General features: G+C 50.6%; 1 protein-coding gene across 1 annotated transcript in view; it reads right to left on the reverse strand.

Annotated features, from left to right (window-relative positions):
* The window catches only part of AGRN (agrin), a 99,279-nt gene that overhangs the window by 20,017 nt on the left and 64,027 nt on the right, over window positions 1-15,235 (reverse strand). The window contains exons 19-27 of the mRNA XM_032232197.1: window positions 15,032-15,151; window positions 13,563-13,910; window positions 10,597-10,789; window positions 9,591-9,806; window positions 8,373-8,602; window positions 5,380-5,514; window positions 3,768-3,864; window positions 1,324-1,488; window positions 272-383 (exon numbers count right to left, since the gene is read on the reverse strand). Coding sequence (XP_032088088.1) covers window positions 272-383; window positions 1,324-1,488; window positions 3,768-3,864; window positions 5,380-5,514; window positions 8,373-8,602; window positions 9,591-9,806; window positions 10,597-10,789; window positions 13,563-13,910; window positions 15,032-15,151 — 1,616 coding nt within the window. The remainder of the gene's footprint in view (window positions 1-271; window positions 384-1,323; window positions 1,489-3,767; window positions 3,865-5,379; window positions 5,515-8,372; window positions 8,603-9,590; window positions 9,807-10,596; window positions 10,790-13,562; window positions 13,911-15,031; window positions 15,152-15,235) is intronic.

Genomic DNA, 15,235 nt, shown 5'->3' on the forward strand with positions numbered 1-15,235 from the left:
AGTGCCCCCTCATTTTTGCAAACTTAGTCCTTCTTGCAATCCCCATACCAAATGACCTATCGTGGGAATCAAAAAAGCAAATTAATTTAACAACTGGATTGAACACACTGTGCACAAAGGCAGTCAGATCGTGATAAGGTACCTCTGGGGAAGCCTACGGGAAGCTAAAAAGAGACAGGAGGGGTGAGGATTGCAATCCTTGTCTGAATTTCAGGAACTGCAAGGGATCCCAAAACGGTTCCAAATGTTTTCGAGAGTGGCCTGAATTTACCGGCGATTCACCCAGGGTCCGTTCCCCGTTGTTAATCCTCATGATGCCCTTCCGTGCGTTCCTTTCCAGCGAAACACCAACCCAGGTATTCAGAGGGATGGGCTCTCTGCTCCTGGAGGGGGGTGAGAAGAGAGAATGCAAGATATAACCCAGACAGAGAAAAACCCAGAACGAGATTCGTTTTATTCCAGGGGTGTCAAACTCGATTTCATTGAGGGCCACCTCAGGATTTGTTTGACCTCGGAGGGCTGTAAAATCTGCTTTCCTAGGGGTTTCGGGCGGGAAGGGGGATGCATAAGGGCCCAAATGTGCCTTGGTTTATAACAAAAAAATATGGATAAAATATTATTTGGAGCCCCGGTAGCGCAGTGGTTAGAGTGCAGTACTGCAGGCTACTTCTGCTGACTGCCGGCTGCCTGCAATTTGGCAGTTCGAATCTCACCAGGCTCAAGGTTGACTCAGCCTTCTGTCCTTCCGAGGTGGGTAAAATGAGGACCCCGATTGTGGGGGGCAAGAGCCTGACTCTGTAAACCGCTTAGAGAGGGCTGTAAGGCACTGTGAAGCGGTATGTAAGTCTTAAGTACTACTGCTATCTTCCTCCGTCCCTCCCATTAAAACGCAGTATTACAGGCTAACTCTGCTCACTGTCAGGAGTTCGACTGGCACAAAGTTGGCTCAGCCTTCCATCTTTCCGAGGTGGGTAAAATGAGGACCCAGATTGTTGGGGGACAAGGGGCTGACTTTGTGAAACCACTTAGAGAGGGCTAAAAAGCACTCTGAAGCGATATATAAGTCTTAAATACTATTGCTATTTTCCTTCCTTCCCTCCCTCCTTCCTTCCTAGTGGTTAGAATACAGTATTGCAGGCTAACTCTGCCCAATGGCAGCAGTTCGATCCTGACTGACTGGCTCCAGGTCGACTCAGCCTTCCATCCTTCCAAGGTGGGTAAAATGAGGACGTAGATTGTTGGGGGACAAGAGGCTGACTCTGTAAACCACGTAGAAAGGGCTGTAAGAAGCTGTTTATTAAGCGCTCTTGTTATTTGTCTTACTTGATTACGGCGGCTCCTTTGCCCAGGTCGTATCTGTACTCCAAGTATCCGTTGTGAAGGGCCAAGGAGATAAAATCTCCTTTCCCATCCGTCTTCTGTCCGTTGTAGAAAATTAAACCGTTGGGATTTCTGCTCAGGAACGCCACTTCCATGGACATTTTATCCCTGCGGGATACAAAACAGAGAGATCCATCAGCAACGTGGGGGAAAAAAATGCCATTCCAGAAAGCTTGTCGTTCCCGACTCTAGGGGGCGGTGCTCATCTCCGTTTCAAAGCCCGAAGAGCCAGCGCTGTCCGACGACGTCTCTGTGGTCACGTGGCCGGCAGGACTCAACTCCCGAAGGCGCACGGAACGCTGTTTCCTTCCCACCAAAGGTGGTTCCTGTTTTCCTACTTGCATTTTTTTTTAACGTGCTTTCGAACTGCTAGGTTGGCAGAAGCTGGGACAAGTCACAGGAGCTCCCTCCGTTACGCGGCTCTAGGGATTCGAACCGCTGAACTGCCAACCTTTCTGATCGACAAGCTCAGTGTCTTAGCCCCTAAGCCACCGCATCCCTTTCACAACACATAGAGAAGATTTAACCGTAGTTTCAGCTGGGAGAAATAATTTCCCACGTTGCGAAACAAACAAAAAAAAGAAAAAAAAAACAGAAGGAAAGAAAAGGTTTTGGAAAAAATAATAAGTAGGGCGTATGAATATTTCATCTGGAAATTCGACCTGATTCCTGACGGAATCCGATAGGGAATCAGTCCAGAGGATTTCGAGTTCTCGAAATGAATTTAAGTGGCCTCCAAACAGATTTCGGTAACTTCTCTGCTTGTCAAATCCCTTCAATCCTTTTGGAATGATAAGATAAGAGAAGATAAGCTTCATGGTCTTTTTTGTTTTATTTTTTTTTACTGTGAACCACGTTAAAAAATGAAATTCTGTGGAATGAATCGATTCGGCTCCTGAATCAAAGAAAACAAGGAAGCTCAGACAGCACCAAGGAGAGCATCAAATCAACCAGAACTATACATATTTTTCCTTCCTTCTCCCTCCCTCCTTCTCTTTGGTCCTAGCAGTGATGATGTTACCTAGTTAGGTAACGAAACATTTGCAAGAAAACAAGCAACCTCAGAGAGCACCAAGGACCCCACAGTCCTCCTTTTCATCTCCCTCTCCTCCTATCACTGATGGTGTTACCTAGTTGGGTTATGAAACATCTGTGAAAAACAAGGCAGCTTAGAGAGAACCAAGGACCCTTCATGTCAACCCTGAGCTACAAATATTATTCCTTCCTTCCTTCCTTCTTTTCTTCCTTCCTTCCTTCCTTTCTCCCTCCTTCCTTCCCTTTGGTACTATCACTGATGGTGTTACCTAGTTGGGTTATGAAACATCTGTGAAAAACAAGACAGCTTAGAGAGAACCAAGGATTCCTCATGTCAACTGAGCTACAGATATCCTTCCTTCCTTCCTTCCTTCCTTCCTTCCTTCCTTCCTTCCTTCCTCCCTCCCTCCCTCCCTCCCTCCCTCCCTCCCTCCCTCCCTTTGGTACTATCACTGATGATGTTACCTAGTTGGGTAATGAAACATCTGTGAAAAACAAGACAGCTTAGAGAGAACCAAGGACTGAGCTACAGATATCCTTCCTTCCTTCCTTCCTTCCTTCCTCCCTCCCTCCCCCGTCCCTCCCTTTGGTACTATCACTGATGATGTTACCTAGTTGGGTTATGAAACATCTGTGAAAAACAAGGCAGCTTAGAGAGAACCAAGGACCCCTCATGTCAATCCTGAGCTACAAATATTATTCCTTCCTTCCTTCCTTCCTTCCTCCTTCCTTCCCTTTGGTACTATCACTGATGGTGTTACCTAGTTGGGTTATGAAACATCTGTGAAAAACAAGGCAGCTTAGAGAGAACCAAGGACTCTCATGTCAACTAAACTACAGATATCCTTCCTTCCTTCCTTCCTTCCTCCCTCCCTCCCTCCCTCCCTCCCTCCCTCCCTCCCTCCCTCCCTCCCTCCCTCCCTCCTGCCCAGAGTCCTTTGGGAGTGGGCGGCATACAAAACCAATAAACTAAATTAAACTCCCTCCCTTCCTTCCCTTTGGTACTATCACTGATGATGTTACCTAGTTGGGTAATGAAACGCCTTCAAGAAAACAAACAAGCTCAGAGAGCACCAAGGACCCTTCATGTCGACTGAGCTACAAATATCCTTCCTTCCTTCCTCCCTCCCTCCCTCCTTCCTTCCCTTTGGTGCTAGCACTGATGTTACCAAGAAAACTAACCAGCTCAGAGAGCACCAAGGAGCCCTCACGGGTCTAATTTTCTTGAAGCGGCGAGGAAACGAAAGGAAGAAACAAGGAAAAGGAAGAAGAAGAAGAAGAAGAAGAAGAAGAAGAAGAAGAAGAAGAAGAAGAAGGAGAAGAAGAAGAAGGAGAAGAAGAAAAAAACATACTGCAGATCTGGCACAAATGTTTGGAGACCGTTCAGCTCCAGGTATGAGAATCCGTTGAATTCCGGCAGGAAAGGCACGGTCTGATCCATTTCTGCAACTAAGAGAAGGAAGGAGAAGAGGCAGTGTGGATAAAACAACAAAAGTCACTTGCTGGGTGTGTGCGCTAAGTGGCGGCTGCCAGAAAAAACTGGGTTTGTGCCTTTTTCGCCAACCCCAAATCCAGCATACCGCAAACTGCTCTATCTGTGGATCGAAAGCTGCCACAAAAGGGGCTTGCAATTAAAAGTGGATAATATTTCTTCAATTTTAAATGTTTAAAGTAATGGCACGAGACCCTTGGAAATCCCGGCTGGCTGGAGGGGGAGGGAGAGGAAGCGTTATGTCACGCCTGAAGCCATTTTTACTTTCGGATCTTTGGCCTACCACACTTTCTATTATTCCACTATGAATTTTTTTATAGTGGGAAAATAGGAGAGGGGAACTGTACAGAGTTAGATGCTATGTAGCCATAACAACATTCTTTCTAGAAATCCAAGGTCATCCTTGGGGGCGATATGCTGACTCTGTAAACCGCTTAGAGAGGGCTGAAAGCTCTATGAAGCGGTATATAAGTCTAACTGCTATTGCTTATTGCTATTTACACCTCTGCACTTGACCGGAACTGGATGGGTGGAAGCTGCCACCATGGCAGTGGGAGATTGAACCATAGGATGGACTGGTGGGCGTGAGGGCAAGATATTAAACTTTCAACTAGGTGGAGAAAACCAGGAAGCTTTCAGATTCAGGTTTTCCCAGATGTGCCAACATGGCTCTCTTCATCAATTGGAACTTTGAGGAATCTTTTGCCTTGGACTCCGATTTACTTTTGGATGCTATTTGGAACCCCGACAACATATTTGGGAGCAGGATAGCTTACTACTGAAGCTTCCTTTGTGTTCTACTACTCCATTTTCCCAAGAAATGGGTATAATACTGTGTTTTCCCAAAAATAAATTCTTTTGACCCCTGAAATAAGCACTTGGCCTTATTTTTGGGGAGGCCTTATTATTTTTGAGGTTCCAGGAGGTTCCTTAACCTCGGCCCGCAGATCAGCTGATCCAGAGAAGGCAGGAAGTTCTGTCTCTGGCACAATCTTGCCAGTCCTAGCTCTTTTTGAGGCCACCACTAAGAGAAGGGGTGCGAGAACTAGGATGTACGAGAGCGGCTTCCGCGAGGCCATTCTAAGTGGATGGCAGGTGTATGTGAGGCGCATGGGGCATGTTCCCCCTCCTTCCTCCCCCCGGAAATGGCGGGGATCAGCTGTGCATGCATTTAAATATTTTCAGGGAGGGCTTATTTTAGCGCATGCACTCAAAAGCCCGATTGGGCTTATTATATCCGGGGAGGTCTTGTTTTCGGGGAAACAGGGTATTTGACAGGAGCATGATCAGTCTTACGCCAGGACAGCTAGCTGGGGGAATTCTGGGAGTTGATGTCCACCTTTCTTCGAGTCGCCAAGGATCTCCCTTGCAACTCTGATTTCGGGGACTTGTAATTAATTCCGCCGGGGTGATTTTAAAAACCTCTTATCACCGTTGCGTCCCGATCTCTCCTTTCCCTGGTCCCGCTTTACCTGATTCGCAGAATTCGCCTCCGCGGCCCATGGGGCATTCGCATTTCGATCCGCCTTCTGGCAACACCAAGCAGGTGGCAGAGAGGTGGCAGGGGTTGGGGTCGCAGGGATTTCTTTCGTCGGCACAGGTGGGTCCTAGGGTACATGCGAAAAAGAGAGAGAGAGAGGGAGGGAGGGAGGGAGAGAGATAGCAATAGCTCTTAGGCTTATATACCGCTTCATAGTGCTTTGACAGCCCTCTCTCAGCGGTTTACAGAATCAGCCTCTTGCCCCCACAACCATGTAGCTAGGCAGCTAAATCTGAATGATTCACAACCGTTTGCAAGAAAATCGCCTAGCTTAAAGAGCACCAAGGACCCCACAGTCCTCCTCCTTCTCCTCCAACTCCCCACCTCCCTTCTAGCACTGATCATGTTACCTAGTTGGGTGAGGAAACGTCTGCCAAGAAAATAACCCAGCTCAGACAGTGCTAGGGACCTCGCAGTCATGGTCGTTGCCATCCTCCTCCTCCTCCTCCTCCTCCTCCTCCTCCTTTTCTTCTTACTATTACTACTCTCTGAAACCCCTATGCTTGTCTAGCCTTCAGCCATCTTTTCTTTTGGGTCTTTGGCCTGCCACACTTTTTATTCTTCCACTATGCATTTTCTATTGTGGGGAAATGGGAGTGGGGGATTGCATGGAGTTAGATGCTATGTAGCCATAACAACATTCTTTCTAGAAAGCCAGGGTCATTCTTTGTCTTTGAACCTCTGCACCTGACCGGAACTGGATGGGTGGAAACTGCCAGCATTGCAGGGGATGATTGGACCATGTAATGGACTTGTGAGTGAAGTGGCAAGATCTTGAACTTTCAACTGGGTGGGGAAAACCAGGAAGCTTTCAGATTCGGGTTTTCCCAGATGTGCCAACATGGCTCTCTTCATCAATTGGAACTTTGAGCAAGACTTTGCCTCGTACTCGGATTTACTTTTGGATGCTATTTGGAACCCTGACAATGCCCTTCTAGCACTGATGATGTTACCTAGTTTGGTCATGAAACTTCTAAAGAAAATATCCCAGTTCAGAGAGCATCAGGAACCCCATAGTACCCATCATCACCCTTCTCCCTGCTAACCCCACTCCCTCCTAGCACTGGTGATGTTACCTAGTAGGGTCATGAAACATCTGCCAGAAAACCACACCAATCTTAGAGAGCACCAAGGACCCCACAATCCTCTTCCTCCTCTCTCTCTCTGTGCAATCCCCCTCCTCATCCTTCTAGCACTGATGATGTTATCTAGTTGGGTAATAAAACGTCTGCAAGAAAATCACCCAGCTCAGAGAGCACCAAGGATCCCCACGGTCCTTCTCCTCCCCATCTCTTCTGAAAATCCCACACCCTTCTAGCCCTGATGATGTTACCTAATTGGGACATGAAACGTCTGAAGAAAATATCCCAGTTCAGAGAGCATCAGGAACCCCATGGTCCCCTTCCTCCTCTTTCTCCTCCTCCTCCCTGAAAAAACCCACTCCCTCCTAGCACTGATGATGTTACTTAATACGGGCATGAAACGTCTGCAAGAAAACCACATCAATCTCAGAGAGCACCAAGGACCCCATAGTTCTACCCTGAGCTAGAACTGTTCTCTTCCACTGACAATCACATTCACAAGAGAAGTGGATTTGAGAAGGGAGTTCCAGCCTCTTCATCCCATGTGCAGAAGGCAGAGGAGAGCAGTGGAAATCTATGGGCCGGTCCTTGGGAAGGAAGAATCACTGCTGGTAGCGAAGCCCCACCCTAGCTCTGTGGATGCGCAGAAGGCAGAGGACAGGAGAGCAGTGGAAATCTATGGGCCGGTCCTTGGGAAGGAAGAACCACTGCTGCTAGCGAAGCCCCACCCTAGCTCTGTGGATGCGCAGAAGGCAGAGGAGAGGAGAGCAGTGGAAATCTATGGGCCGGTCCTTGGGAAGGAAGAGCCACTGCTGCTAGCGAAGCCCCACCCTAGCTCTGTGGATGAGCAGAAGGCAGAGGAGAGGAGAGCAGTGGAAATCTATGGGCCGGTCCTTGGGAAGGAAGAGCCACTGCTGCTAGCGAAGCCCCACCCTAGCTCTGTGGATGCGCAGAAGGCAGAGGAGAGGAGAGCAGTGGAAATCTATGGGCCGGTCCTTGGGAAGGAAGAAGCACTGCTGCTAGAGAAGCCCCACCCTAGCTCTGTGGATGTGCAGAAGGCAGAGGAGAGGAGAGCAGTGGAAATCTATGGGCCGGTCCTTGGGAAGGAAGAACCACTGCTGCTAGCGAAGCCCCACCCTAGCTCTGTGGATGCACAGAAGGCAGAGGAGAGGAGAGCAGTGGAAATCTATGGGCCGGTCCTTGGGAAGGAAGAACCACTGCTGCTAGCGAAGCCCCACCCTAGCTCTGTGGATGCACAGAAGGCAGAGGAGAGCAGTGGAAATCTATGGGCCAGTCCTTGGGAAGGAAGAGCCACTGCTGGTAGCGAAGCCCCACCCTAGCTCTGTGGATGCACAGAAGGCAGAGGAGAGCAGTGGAAATCTATGGGCCGGTCCTTGGGAAGGAAGAGCCACTGCTGGTAGCGAAGCCCCACCCTAGCTCTGTGGATGTGCAGAAGGCAGAGGAGAGGAGAGCAGTGGAAATCTATGGGCCGGTCTTTGGGAAGGAAGAGCCACTGCTGCTAGCGAAGCCCCACCCTAGCTCTGGGGATGCTCAGAAGGCAGAGGAGAGGAGAGCAGTGGAAATCTATGGGCCGGTCCTTGGGAAGGAAGAACCACTGCTGCTAGCGAAGCCCCACCCTAGCTCTGTGGATGTGCAGAAGGCAGAGGAGAGGAGAGCAGTGGAAATCTATGGGCCGGTCCTTGGGAAGGAAGAGCCACTGCTGCTAGCGAAGCCCCACCCTAGCTCTGTGGATGCGCAGAAGGCAGAGGAAAGCAGTGGAAATCTATAGGCCGGTCCTTGGGACGCTTACACACAGACACATAGACACACAGGTCCTGCCCACCTGTGTAACCGTTGAGACACTCGCAGTGAAACATCTCGGCCTCCAGAGTGCGGCAGAGCCCGCCGTGGTGGCAGGGGTTGGGCTGGCAAGGGTTGTTGCCACACTCCCCCACCCCGCTGCCGTACAGCACGTCGTCGCCTTTCTCCCGCAGGTCGTACATCTGGTTGTTGACGTCCAGCAGGCGGATGCAGCCCTTCAGGCCAGCGGTGACGGACGTGCGCTCGGCCACCCTAGGAGGGAGACAAACGAGGAAATTATCCCAGGATTTCAACTTTCCGAAGTTCGGTTTCCGAAAAGCGCCTTGAACCTGAGTCTCACTATATGGCCTAGGGGTGACTAAAATCCCTCTTCTAGACTTAAAGCAATGGGGATTAAATCCTAGCCAAGGTATGGGACACAACTGATTGGCGCTTCCCCGAGCCTCCGCGACGCTGCAGCTGAAGACCTAAAAGGATGGTAAGAAGCGAGGGTGGGTGGGTGGGCCCTCCGGAGCACTAAACCGGAATGGTATCCAGTGCTCCGGGCTGGCTCCAGTATGTGTGTACCGGGGAGTACCGCCTGCAACCCACCACTGCGAACTGGTAATTTAAAAAAATGCTTTAAAAAGTTTTTAAAAAGTTCCGACGATGAGCTGTGTGACAATCTGCTGTGCGTGTAATTGGAGCTTAAAAAAAACTTTTTAAAGTATTTTTTTGAAACTACCTATTCAACCAAACTGGTAGCGTTTTTACTACCGCTTCGTTCGAACCGGCCCGAACCGGTTGCATTTTTACTACTGGTTTGTGTGAACCGGTCCCAACCAGTCGCATTTCACCACTGGTGTGAAAAAACAACATCCACAGCCCCTTTGGGGAAGTAAATGAGGTCAGGGGCATCCAGTTGGGAGAACGGGTAAAAAAAAAAAAACATTGCAATCTCCCTGTTGATTTTAAAAAGCTCATTAAGACTGCAAAAATGAGCAAATGCAGCAATTTATTGTTGTTAATTCCTTGATTTGATGAGATGCTCGCAGATTTGTCCTAGTTCTGTATTCATATGATGTGGGCCCCCGTGTTTTTTTTTCATGTGCTTTAATTACCGTGATGTATATTCATTTCCTTTCTTCCTGCATAATAGCAGCTGAGTTACTGCTAGCTTTTTTTCCCCTTCCGCTTTTGGTTCTTAAAGAGAGCAATTCAGGTAGACCTCAACTTACAACCACATTCTGAAATTACTCACACAGCGATTTGGTCTTCCGGGGCCCCTCCGACAAAGAGATCGGTGTCGAGGTTCAGCCCATCAGTTCCACTTGGGCTCTCGCCGTGCACGTGGGGCTCCCCGTCTACCGACAGCACGCCGTTTCTCCGGTTGCGGTTGACCACCAGCGCATGCCAATGGCCGGGCTCAACAGGGACCTTGCTGGTGATCACGCCTGTCCCCGAGCCCGTGTTGAACCTGAGAGAGATTGTCACAAGTTTTGACGGATAGTTACAGGACGGTCTCTCACCCTGCTGTCTAGTTCAGTGGCACCCCAAGCTTTTGGGCATCAGGCACTGGTTTTGTTCTGACCCAGCTCCCCAAACACAACACACCCTCTAAAGTGAACTCCAAGCTTCCTTTATTAGGCGCGCCGGCAGCCCTGCCAAAAGGTTTCTCTCTCACCGCAAGCTAACAAATTTGTCCGGCAGGGAGATGATGTCTGCCACATCTATTCATCTCTGCCCCCTGCCTTTGATCCACAGAGATAGGGGTGGGGTTTTGCTAGCAGTGGGGCTCTTCCGTCCCAAGGACCGGCCCGTAGATTTCCACTGCTTTCCTCTCCTTTGCCTTCTGTGCATCCACAGAGCTAGGGTGGGGCTTCGCTTAGCAGCATTAGCTCTTCCATCCCAAGGACCGGCCCATAGATTTCCACTGCTCTCCTCTCCTCTGCTTTCTGTGCATCTGTGCGTCAGGCACTGGACCCAGCTGTTCCTTCTCTTCCTCATCAACCATCTCCAGACCTGGGGGATGTTGACTGTCCATCTGAGGGCTGACCGATGGCCCAGGCTCCGCCTCTGTCTCTCTCTGCCAGTTCCATTCCCTCTTCCCCCTCAGAGCTCTCAGGATGCCTCGATGCTGATCCTGACTCCCATGCCTCCTCCTCCTCCTCTGATTTGGCTGCCTGATCCAGCTTCAACGAATGCCTTTCCAGCCTTACCTTTCCTACCCCTCAAGGACTCCGCAATCTGGTCAGGCCACCCCTTACCTGAGCTCCACGAATCCATTCACCAGTGCCAGGGAGATGAAGTCCTTCCCACGGTTCTGTCCGTTGTAGAGGAGCAGCCCGCTCAGCTCGGAGGTCCGGAATTCCATGGCGATGCGCACGGTGTGGTAGGCCTTCATCATTTTGAACGCCAGGTAGGACTTCCCGCCGAAGCTGGGGATGAAGTATCGGATGGCTGCGATGGGCAGAGAATACACGTGGAAAGGTGTGCGTTAGGATCAGGAAGAGTAACAGATTAACAGAGTTGGAAGGGACCTTGCAGGTCATCTAGCCCAACCCCCTGCCCAAGCAGGAGGCCCTACATTTGCCTCAACCTAGGATCGAACTCAGAACCTCCTGATTGTGGGGCAAGAAAGCCAGGAGGCTGCAGGGAAGGAGAGGGGAATTTCACCAGGGAGCCTGCATTGTTCCTTATTCAAGCAAAAGCTTTTAGTCCACAGGAATAAAAGCACCTTTTCTTTAAAAAAAAAAAAAAAACTCTCACTATGTGCTTTACATCTCATCTGTTCCCTTGAGTGTGTTGCAGGACAAAAAAGGCCCTTTCTTTACAAAAATGTAGGTGTAATAATGCATTTACCCATTCCCCACCACCCACTTTGGCTTCGAATGCGCCATTCATCTGAAAAGCAGGGATGCACTCGGAGCCTTCTCAATAGCATCCCCCCGCCTCCTGCGAGATCACTTGGCTGTATCATGCTGTCTCTTTGTTCTGGGGCTGCCTGGCGCTTAGAGCCATTTGGGGAGGAGGGGGGAGGGAGGCAGAAACATCAGCCATAAATAAATCCAAGGAAACATGCAAGGTGAGATACCAGAGCTCAGCAGCAGAAACGGGGTACTTCTCCCCAGTTTGACAACATAGAATAACAGGGCTGGAAGGGGACCTTGGAGGTCTTCCAGTCCAACCTCCTGCTTAGATACGAGACCCTGTACCATTCTGGACAAATGGCTGTATATTCTCTTCTTAAAAACCTCCAGTGATGGTATTGTGACGCAGCTCCCCAAACATGACAACTCCTCTGAAATGAACTCAAAAGATTCCTTTATTAGGAATGCCGGCAGTGCGGCTGGCCGGAAGACGAACAGTTGTCTGTTCACATCTATTCATCTCCCTCCGCTGCCTGTTGTGATCTGCCGGAGGCCTGCGGAGCTGGCAGCAGAGTCGGACAGTGAGGAGGTTGGGGAGGAACATGGGTCAGTGCTGGAGGCTGGGGAAGGCTCAGACGAGGGCTCTGCGTCGGAGGCAGAGAGGGGGCAAGGGCCGTCTGGGAGTTATGTGCTGCCACCGGAGCCTCCAGAGTCAGACATCTGCGAGGCAGAGGAACAGGAGGAACCTGCTCCCAGTGTGCATGCGCAGAGCTGCCAGAAAGCAAGAACAGTTAAGAGAGAAGGAATGACTCAGGAGTAAGGCTTGGAGATGATTGGCCCCTCCCATAAGACACAAAGGAGGAGCAAAGGCACGCGAGCCTTTGCAGGAAGCAACTTTGTTCGTCCTGGTTGGTTTAAATTCTGAAGCTCCGTTTTGACTCTGTGCTCCGTGTGGCCTTGCCAAGCTAATTGGCAATTAGGTCTTTGGCAGCGTTTCAAGGGAGAAAAAGGTGGGCGCTTATCAGCCTTATCCCGAAAGACTGTGGCAGACTTCTGTTGGACTCTTTACACATGATTTGTGACTCATTACGGGCTGTGAATGAACACAATTCACAGCCGTTGAAATAAAAAGAGGGTTTTGGGGGACTAAGCATGTGCTTTTTACTATCTCAGGAAGCCTAGGGCAGAACACTGCTTTTATCCCCAGAACTAGGGTGGGGCTTTGCTAGCAGTGGTGGCTCTTCCTTCCCAAGGACCAGCCCATAGATTTCCACTGTTCTCCTCTCCTCTGCGTTCTGTGCATCCACAGAGCTAGGGTGGGGCTTCGCTAGCAGTGGTGGCTCTTCCGTCCCAAGGACCGGCCCATAGATTTCCACTGTTCTCCTCTCCTCTGCGTTCTGTGCATCCACAGAGCTAGGGTGGGGCTTTGCTAGCAGTGGTGGCTCTTCCGTTCCAAGGACCGGCCCATAGATTTCCACTGCTCTCCTCTCCCTTCTGTGCATATGCACGTTCCGGATACGCTTCAAGGTGCTAGTCGTCACTTATAAAGCCCTACATGGTATTGGACCTGGGTACTTGAGAGACCGCCTCCTGCCGATCACCTCCCAAAGACCTATTAGATCCCACAGACTAGGCCTCCTCCGAATTCCATCTGCCGGCCAATGCCGATTGTCGACCACCCGGAGGAGGGCCTTCTCTGTGGCTGCTCCGGCCCTCTGGAACGATCTCCCCGTGGAGATCCGGACCCTGACTACCCTTCCGGCCTTCCACAAAGCAGTTAAGACCTGGCTGTTCTGGCAGGCCTGGAGCTGTTGAGTTCCATCCCCACTCGAATTGGTGTGTTTGTTGAGACCTTTTAAACTGGTTTTGTATTGTTGTTTGTCTTGTTTTTTTCCCTTTTGTATTGTTCCCTTCCCTTCCGGTTTGAGTCCCTTTGGGAATAGGGCGGCATACAAGTTGAATAAAACCTCAAACCTCAAACCACATCAGGCACTGGACCCAGCTGTTCCTCCTCTTCCTCATCAGCCACCTCCAGACCTGGGGGCTGTTGACTCTCCATCTGAGGGCTGACAGACGGCCCAGGCTCCGCCTCTATTTTTCTCTCTCTGCCAGCTCCATTCCTCTTCCCCCTCGGAGCTCTCAGGTTGCTTTGATGCTGACCCTGACTCCCACGCTGCCCGCTCCTCCTCCTCCTCCTCCTCCTCCTCCTCCTCCTCCTCCTCCTCCTCCTCCTCCTCCTCCTCCTCCAATTCAGCTGCTGGAGGGGCCAGAGGCCGACAGGGCACAACAGATGGAGAACCCACAACCAGCCATTTTGTTCATGAATTGTTCTCACCGTCTGGAAATTTCATCCTTGCACTTACATTTCTCACAAACCGCTCCTCCTCTTCCGGCGGGGCAGCTGCAAGCGAAGTCCCGGCCGTCGTCCTCGCAGGTGCCGCCATGCAAGCAGGGGTGAGAGTCACAGGGCCGCGGGGGCTTCTTGGTTGTGGGTACAGGGCGCGTGGGTTTCTTCCGGTCCGTGAAGGCTGGAAGGGTGGTGCTGGGCTTTCTGGTGGTGGCTCCCCCGGAGGATTTCCCGTTCAGCCGTCCTGGATTCAGGTTCCGGGGAGTCGTGGTGTTGGGGAACCTCTGGGAGCTGGCAGCCGTGGGAGCCATTGTGGTGGCGATCGTGGTCGTGGTGGTCGTGGTGAAGAGCTGGGGGATCCAGTCTAGAACGAGAACAAGAGGAAGCGGGGAGGGTTGGAATGAAATGGTGGAACTCCCCGCCACAAGACAACATGTCTTAAGTGGGAAGAGGTATTATATATACAGGATAATATCATATGACATGGGCAGGGGTGACATCCAGCAGGTTCTGATAGGTTCTGGAGAACCGGTAGCAGAAATTTTGAGTAGTTAGGAGAACTGGCAAATGCCACCTCTGGTTGGCCCCAGAGTGGAGTGGGAATGGAGATTTTGCAGTATTCTTCCCCTGGAGTGGAGCGGGAATGGGGATTTTGCAGTATCCTTTCCCTGGAGTGGAGAGGGAATGGGGATTTTACAGTATCCTTCCCCTGGAGTGGAGAAGGAATGGGGATTTTACAGTATCCTTCCCCTGGAGTGGAGAAGGAATGGGGATTTTACAGTATCCTTCCCCTGGAGTGGAGAAGGAATGGGGATTTTGCAGTATCCTTCCCCTGGAGTGGAGAAGGAATGGGGATTTTACAGTATCCTTCCCCTGGAGTGGAGAAGGAATGTGGATTTTACAGTATCCTTCCCCTGGAGTGGAGAAGGAATGGGGATTTTGCAGTATCTTTTCCCTAGCGTGGGATGGGAATGGGGATTTTACAGTATCCTTGCCCTGGAGTGGGATGGAGATTTTGCAGTATCCTTCCCCTGGAGTGTGGTGGAAAGAAAAAGAGAAGGAAGGAAGGAGATGGAAATAGGAACAGAGGGAAGGTCTGAAGGAGGAATGGAATGAAAGGAAGGAAGGAGAGAGATGGAAATGGGGAGGAAGGAAAGAAGGGGAAGGGAGGGATTTGGGAAGGAAGGGAAAAAAGGGGAAAGGAGGAAGAAATGGGTAGGAGGGAGGGAAGGAGGAAGGAGAGAGATGGAAATGGGGAGAAAGGAAGAAAGGGGAAGGGAGGAAGAAAGGAAGGGATTAAAATGGGGAGGGAGGGAGGAAGAGAGTTGGGGAGGGAGGGGAAAGGAGGAAGGAAGGACAGGAAGGAAGAGGAGGGAGGGAGGAAGGAAGGAGAGAGGGAGGCAGGCATAGAGGGGCAGAGGGGAGGTCAAAAGGATGATTGGAGAAAGAGGAAAAAAAGGGAAAGGAGGAAAGAAACGAAGGTACCAAAGTCCATGAACTTGATATTCTCTTGCTGAGGTCTCTTCACCAAGATGGTTTTCTTCTTTGAGCTTTTGATCTGCTTCAAAAGCGCCCGCTGGATGTCGGCAGCCGTGTACGAAGTCGCTGTAAACATCAAGGAAAAAAAAATAGAGAGAGGAGGCATCCTCCACCTTGAAGCCAGCAAACAACACACACACACACACACAC

The sequence above is a fragment of the Thamnophis elegans genome, chromosome 15 (genome assembly GCF_009769535.1).
Source record: "Thamnophis elegans isolate rThaEle1 chromosome 15, rThaEle1.pri, whole genome shotgun sequence".
Lineage (NCBI taxonomy): Eukaryota > Metazoa > Chordata > Lepidosauria > Squamata > Colubridae > Thamnophis > Thamnophis elegans.